The 8061-nt window shown below is 36.8% G+C and overlaps 2 protein-coding genes across 2 annotated transcripts; both read right to left on the reverse strand.

Annotated features, from left to right (window-relative positions):
* Nucleotides 1-106: 106 nt before the first annotated feature.
* Nucleotides 107-1156, reverse strand: LOC144650373 (uncharacterized). The gene has a single exon (XM_078510030.1). It carries the CDS (start codon nucleotides 1026-1028, stop codon nucleotides 525-527), a length of 504 nt encoding a protein of 167 aa, XP_078366156.1. The 5' UTR covers nucleotides 1029-1156; the 3' UTR covers nucleotides 107-524.
* A 2028-nt stretch (nucleotides 1157-3184) lies between these two features.
* LOC144650372 (uncharacterized) lies at nucleotides 3185-8061 on the reverse strand. The gene has a single exon (XM_078510029.1). It carries the CDS (start codon nucleotides 4947-4949, stop codon nucleotides 3321-3323), a length of 1629 nt encoding a protein of 542 aa, XP_078366155.1. The 5' UTR covers nucleotides 4950-8061; the 3' UTR covers nucleotides 3185-3320.

Raw genomic sequence — 8061 nt, forward strand, 5'->3', positions numbered from 1 at the left:
ACATCGATTAATTTTAACACCAATTTTTAAGTTTGTTTAAATGCTAGAATCATTCTATACACGTAATGTTTGTAAGGAAGAAGTACATCTATTGCACCTTGGAAATATTTATGCTTGTTCCTGTTGTCAGAGGTTTTTAGTTAACCACTGACCAATGAGACCTGATGCAGATATACTTAGCCCTTCTCCTGGGAAAGGGATTTCGATGTTGCTTGGTTGCTGTGAAGAGACTCTCATGCGAAGGGCATTTTACAGGGCTGAATTTTTGCTTCATTAAAGCGATCATGTACAATTAATAAAAGGTTAGTACTGGATCATAAAGCGACTGGGAAAACAGTAACAATTGCCACTAAAATGTGTCTTTTCCACTGTCTTCGCCAAACAGCCATTACAGCCATATTCTGATAACGAGTCTCGATCGCCAGAGATACGCTGGTGAAAAACCACTCAATCACCAGCGGAACTGAAGTATAAATAGCAAAAGACTGACGCAACTTTAAAAGCGAATCGTTCTCTAAGAAAATCTATTGATACAAGTACAAGAAGCCATTAACAGACACTACAGCAGTTGATTCGAACAACATGCTCATGATAGCGATATCAGCCGTTAGTCTCTTACGGCGAGGAGTACGAAAACTTCCCCAAGGAGCTGATGCTCGTCTACAAATCTGGTGACAGATGTGATCAATAACAACCACGGTACTGCGTTCTATGACTTCTGCAAAGCCGTGAATTATTCCAAGAAGAGCGATCGATTCTAAACTGTCAAGATCTGCTTGCAAAACTCGAAACATGACAGCTAATGAAAAATACAACGGTGCCAATAAGACATAGGAATATCCCGGATGGGTAATGTTCCATAATCGCTGAACGCAAATTCTTGAGATTGCTTTGACAGCCACACCCACGAGAGGAGAGAAGAGGGCGATTAGAAGTTTACCTTCTTTGTCTTGTTTGATATACGCGCTGTAAATGGAATACCTGATGGCAAAGGTCGCGTTAACAGCAAAACAAGTTGGCATTGCCATTTTACAAATAAGAAATTCCAGCTTTTTCTTGACCGTATAAGCAAGTGTTTTGCAGTAAAATAGAATTGCAAACAGACATTTATGAAAACGAAAGTATAGACGGGAATATTAGACAAGGAGCTGTATCAAGCAGGAAGTGTAAAGTAAGGTTTTTCTACGGCTTGCAACACTCCGCGATAAAGAGCATCCAAAGCATACATAACGAAACAAACCAGAACCAGTTTTCGTTTCACTCCTTTAAGCTGATATGGTCGAAAAAGAAGTAACAGATTCAAAAGAGGGCATATGTAATAGAAAGCACAACTAATGATATCGGCAATTGTTATGACCCATTGCACTCGTGTCGAAATTAATTTGTCTAACTGATAATCACAGTTCGACACCGTTTTGTAGTTTAAGTAAGACAACATCATGAATATTGTACCGATGATGGAGGCGGTTAGAAGTGAAATCATTGCTCCAATGTAAATTGATTTAAAAACTGTCTGTAGAGCGGATGGTCTAAGCCTCTTCCAAGCCGTTTCTTTGTCTTCATCTTGCTGATTTTCTGGGTTTCTTTGTTAACGTTCTCGTCTGGTGAACACGCATTTACAACTCTTACATCAAGACTGCTTTGTGCTAGATAGTTTGTGCTGGTGACTTCTCTTTCATTGTATTCTTGATAAATAAACTCATCAACAGGATGATAATACCATTCTCGACCTGTGCTTTGTAGAGGATCGTAGCCAAAAGACTCTGCCGTGTATTCAGGTTCTTCTGGGTTGTAATGCTCTGTCACACCTCGTGTAAAACTGAACACAATGTGACCAAACGCCTCTAGGAGTGTACTGCTACTCATTGCACTGACTGTACGAGTGAACTACTGCAAATGAGTGGTTTTGAATCCAGAAATGTTACTGTGGTTTATAAAAGAAGGAATTAGCTTTTGCGGAAGAGGTAAAACGTAAATGAAATTTCTGCGGGATCGGAAATTCTCTTTTCCTGATTTTTAGCATCATAAGATGGAAAGTAACCGGTGATCAAAAATTGAGCTTCGAAAAAAAGTTACCTCTATTAAATCGGTGAATTATATTGGCAGAAAAGGGATGTTTTATTTTCAGCGAAATTTAGCTAACTAAATCAATAGCTATTATTTTGGTGTTATTTTGTCAAAAACAATTCTGAAGCGTCGTACTTGCGAGACTTCTATTTTATTTATGGGCATTTCGAAACTTTTAATTATAATTAAGTAATAGGCTTTCAGCTCAACATATTATTAGTTTAGTTCACGACTCTTTCATTTTCAAACTATAGGTAGGGTAATATATTGCTTTTAGAATAAGGCCATCTGAAACAAAATAAAAACAATTTATAAAGTTTAATTAACAAAGAATCATTCTACGAATACGTGCCAAAGACAAAGTTGGCCGAAATCAGAATATATTCCATAAGATTGACTAGAATAATTGTTTTTATTATTCAATGCATTGTAGACAAAAAGGCTTTTTATAGCTAGACAATTTGTGGTTATACGGCTCCAGGGAAGACTTCCGACGAATCTTGGCAAACAAACGATATCTCAGGGTATCTGTTTCATGTGAATGACAATTTACAATGTATTTCTGACCATATATGAGCATAGTGACAATTCGCTAAATGAAAGTGTCTTTTTTTGGTCGTTTGTACATGTTAACAAATCAAATTATGTTTCAGGTCGCTATATTCAGCCGCCATTATTTTCGGAGTGTTCCTACTTTTGGCGTTTGTTACTTTTGGTAATTTTCAGTGGTTAAAACATTTTGCTTGCTTGATTGGTCACAAAAAGACGCGAGGATCTAACAAAATGCAATGGAAAGCGTTTTCAGGATATCTTCATAAAAGATTTCACTACAAGTGCAAATGCAGTGAGCGACTACCTGTTGACAATTCTTTGTCTCGTATATTCCTTTTACGGAAATTTGCCGAATAACAACAATAACTAAATAACTAAATAACTAAATTTCATTAACGATATTTTTATTCAATACATATCTACTCATTTAAAACATTTACATCGATCAGTTTTAAAATAACTGTTTCAGTTCGGCTGAAATGCTAAATTCGTCCCAAACACAGAATTCTTTGTAATAATAAAGTCTATCTATTGCATTGATTATTCTTAACTCTTTTGTTCTGGTTGCCAAAAGTTTTCAGTTAATCGCTGACCGATGAGACCTGATGCTTAAAGTAAAAGGACACGAAAGCAGATACGCTTTGACCTTCTCCTGGGAACGGGATTTCCATGTTGCTTGGTTGCAATAAGCCACTTTCCTTTCAAGTAAACGGCATTTTACAGGGCTGTTTTATGGGCTCAGTAAATCGATCATGGACAATTAAGAAAAGGTTTCCGCTAGTCCATATAGCTACTGGAAAAACATTAACAATTGCTACTAAAATGTGTCTTTTCCACTGTCTTCGCCAAACAGCCATAACAGCCATATTCTGATAACGAGTCTCGATCGCCAGAGACACGCTGGTGAAAAACCACTCAATCACCAGCGGAACTGAAGTGTGAATGGCAAAAGACTGCAGCAACTTTAAAAGCGAATCATTCTCTAAGTAAATCCATTGATACAAGTACAAGAAGCCATTAACAGACACTATAGCAGTTGATTCGAACAACATGCTCATGATAGCGATATCAGCCGTTAGTCTCTCACGGCGAGGAGTACGAAAACTTCCCCAAGGAGTTGATGCTCGTCTACAAATCTGGTGACAAATGTGATCAATAACAACCACGGTACTGCGTTCTATGACTTCTGCAAAGCCGTGAATTATTCCAAGAAGAGCAATGGATTCTAAACTGTCAAGATCTGCTTGCAAAACTCGGAACATTACAGCTAGTAAAAAATACAACGGTGCTAATAAGACATAAGAATATCCCGGATGAGTAATGTTCCATAACCGCTGAACACAAATTCTTGAGATTGCTTTGACAGCCACACCCATGAGAGGAGAGAAGAGGGCGATTAGAAGTTTACCTTCTTTGTCTTGTTTGATATACGCGCTGTAGATAGAATACCTAATGGCAAAGGTCGCGATAACAGCAAAACAAGATGGCATTGCCATTTTACAAATCAGAAATGCCAGCTTTGCTCTTGGCCCTAAAAACAAGTGTTTTGCAGCAAAATAGAATTGCAGACAGACATTTATGAAAACGAAAACATATACGGGAACATTTGACAAGGAGCTGTATAAATCAGGAAGCGGTTTAAAGTAAGGTTTTCCTACGGCTTGGAGCACTCCACGATAAAAAGCATCCAAAACATACATAACGAAACAAACGAGAATTAGTTTTCTTTTCACTCCTTTTAGCTGATATGACCGGAAAAGAAGTAACAGATTCAAAAGAGGGCATATGTAATAGAAAGCATCACTAATTATACCAGCAATTGTTCTCGCCCATTGCACGCGTACTGCCATTTCGTCTGGTTGATATTCACAGTTCATCACGGTTTTATAGATTAGATAAGACAGCATTATGAATATTGTACCTATGATGGAGGCGGTTAGAAGTGAAATCAAAGCTCCAATGTACATTGATTTAAAAACTGTCTGTAGAGCGGATGGTCTAAGCCTCTTCCAAGCCATTGCCTTGTCTTCATCTTGCTGATTTTCCTGCCTTTCTTCGTTGTCCTCTGGTGAACACGCATCTATAACTCTAACATCAAGACTGCTACTCGCTAGATAGTTTGTGCTGGTGACTTCTCTGTCGCTGTATTCTTGATAAATCAGCTCATCGGCAGGAAGATAATACCATTCTCGACCCGTGCTCTGGAAAGGATCGTAGCCAAAAGACTCTGCCGTGTATTCAGGTTCTTCTGGGTTGTAATGCTCTGTCACACTTCGTGTAAAACGGAACACAATGTGACCAAACACCTCTATCAGTGTAGTGTTATTCATTTCACTTGATGTACGTGTAAACTGCTGCAAATGAGTGAATCGAGAAAAGTTACTGTAGTATATAAAGGAACGGATTAGCTTTTGCGGAAGAGGTAAAACGTAAATGAAATTTTTGCGAGATCTGAAAATCTCTTCCTGTATCACTACAACACGAAGGAAAATGGTTTTGTTTTTCGCAAATATTTCGTCTGTACTAGGCTACAATCTTAGTAGTTGACTTTGCTCTGCGGTTTTTGTGACAAAGTTACCTCTAGTTTTTAAATTCCATGACTGTCTGCTAAAATACCCCCTCTCCCATCCAATGTTGTAAAATGGTAGCAAAGGACTCCTAGAAACAAACTACAGCGTTGATAGGGGGAAGGGGGGTTGGAATGGTGGGGCAAAGGGATGAAATTGGTCCATATAACAATAAAATATAGGGCCTAAATTGACAATGTGTCAACACTTTTGTCAATGATTGTAGGTTAGTCTTTTCATTCATTTTTCCTGTTTACTAGCACACGTTTGTAAACAGATTGCATGACATCATAAGATAGTAAGTAATCTGTGATCGAAAATCGTTTTAATGAGCTTTAATAGAAAAAGGTTCCATATATGCAACAAAAAGGAGGTTTTTGTTTGCTAAATTGCAATTAAATTAAATTAATAGCTTCTACTTTATTTATGGGCATTTCGAAACTTTTAATTATAATTAAGCAATGTGCTTTCAGCTCAACATATCATTAGTTTAGTTCACGACTATTTCATTTTCAAGCTATAGGTAGGGTAATATATTGCTTTTAGAATACGGTCATCTGAAACAAAATAAAAGCAATTTATAAAGTTTAATTAACAAAGAATCATTATACGAATTCGTGCCAAAGACAAAGTTGGCCGAAATCAGAATATATTCCATAAGATTGACTAGAATAATTGTTTTTATTATTCAATGCATTGTAGACAAAAAGGCTTTTTATAGCTAGACAATTTGTGGTTATACGGCTCCAGGGAAGACTTCCGACGAATCTTGGCAAACAAAGGATATCTCAGGGTATCTGTTTCATGTGAATGACAATTTACAATGTATTTCTGACCATATATGGGCATAGTGAGAATTCGCTAAAAGTAAGTGTCTTATTTTGGTCGTTTGTACATGTTAACAAATCAAATTGTGTTTCAGGTCGCTATTTTCAGCCGCAGTTATTTTCGGAGGGTTCCTACTATGGGTGCCTTTGACTTTTGGTACTTTTCAGTAGTTAAAACATTTTGCTTGCTTGATTGGTCACAAAAATCTCGCGCATCTAACAAAATGTGATGAAATTTAAGCGTTTTTTTAAGCGTAAAAGATTTCATTACAAGTCTGGTCTCGTAGATTTTATCCAATGTCTGGTCTCTTAGCTTCCTTTCATGGAAATTTGCCTAATAACAGCGTCAACTATGTTATCGTTACATTAATTCTTTAATTTGAGACACTTTATCAAGCCGTGGCCTTTTCAAAACTGGATAGTATTTCTTCCATTTGAATGGAATTTTGATTTCCACACATGGTACATGATGGTTAACCTAAGCAATACAGTAAACACCCGCATAAAAACCCCATAATTTCAGCATCAGGCTAATGAAGTTTTTATTTATCTGATGCTTAGTGAGAAATCAGCCTGAAAGTGTTCTAAAATATTCTTAAAATTTGTTTCAGTAATACTAAAACTAGAGGTTTAATTAACATACAATGTCAACTGTTATAGTCCCACAGTCCCATCCTGCCTGTCAGGTACTGTAAGGCTCTTAGAGTTTGTATGGTCCAGCACACCATAGTACTTTATATGAGTTACTGTATTAGTTTCTTATTCTGAACATGTTTCTGACATTCTATTTCTTTTTATATATGGTGCTTTATTGGCATATTTCAGCCTGATGTTCTTCATCTACTTGTTCTTATATGCGGGTGTTTACTGTAGTCAATAGAATTAAAAACATTGTTGCGATCGCATTTGTACTCTCTGTCGCCTAAAACGCCAAAACGAGGACAAAAAATATAATACAAACAGCGGTGATAAACATTATGAAAAATCTCATTTTACTAAACTTGACGTTTCGTATGCTAAGCTACATACATAGCTTAGCATACGAAACGTCAAGTTTAGTAAAATGCGATTTTTCATAATGTTTATCACCGCTGTTTGTGTTATATTTTTAATCAAGTTACGATGGCCTAAAACCAAGAGTCTATATGATGACAAAAAAATTGGTAAAAACCAACCATTCTAATCACGTGACTTAAACGATATGCATGCAATGTGTACAAAATAATATTTTGATGTTTAGTCGCGACTTTCTGCTAGGATAGGTACTCTCTTAAGATAGTCAAGACAGCAAATGATGTTTGTAGAAGAACTAATAAACAAACTGTTAGCGGTAAGATGTGCGTTAGGTTGAGCCCTGGCTGGGTCATTGTGTTGTGATTTCGGCAAGATACTTGACTCTCGTAGTGCTTCTTTCCAGTAGGTTTATTATTGAGGACTGACGAATTGTTGTCTTCCTTGTTCCAGCGTTAACGAAACTTTTATTTTGGCATATTCTAGGTTTTAATAACTCTTTGGAATCCGACACCTCTTCGGAACTCGGATCATGATGAGAAGCTTAAAATCGGGCGCTTAATAATTAGCTATCTGTTTGGACTTGAAAGGCAGGGTACAGTACAGTAAAAATCACTGGAAAAACAGTCAGGCCGGGGGGGAGGCTTTTGAAGCCCGCGCTGACTTTGGACGCTTATAACTTTTTCAAGATTCAACCAAACGCTGCCAAACTTTGCGCGTTTATCTAAAATTTATCTCGCAATAATTTGGTAGGATTAGGTATTGTGCCAGTAACATAACCATGGCAACGTCATTTTGACAGGCTTGTTTTCTCAAATTTGAATTTTTCGTGTTTCTATTTAATAATGAAAATCTGGAATGTTTTCAAGATTGCATTATTACTTAATGACATAATGGTCTCAATTCATAAAAATATATTTCGCACAATACAAATAAACGATTGAACTAGACGTCTAGAAAATATAAATTTGTAACACTTAGCAAAGTGCAGCCTTTTCGCAATACTTAATAAAGGCGGGGTTTTTACCTGAAGACCA

The sequence above is a fragment of the Oculina patagonica genome, chromosome 4 (assembly GCF_052425735.1).
Source record: "Oculina patagonica isolate OP01 chromosome 4, crgOcupat, whole genome shotgun sequence".
NCBI classification, from domain to species: domain Eukaryota; kingdom Metazoa; phylum Cnidaria; class Anthozoa; order Scleractinia; family Oculinidae; genus Oculina; species Oculina patagonica.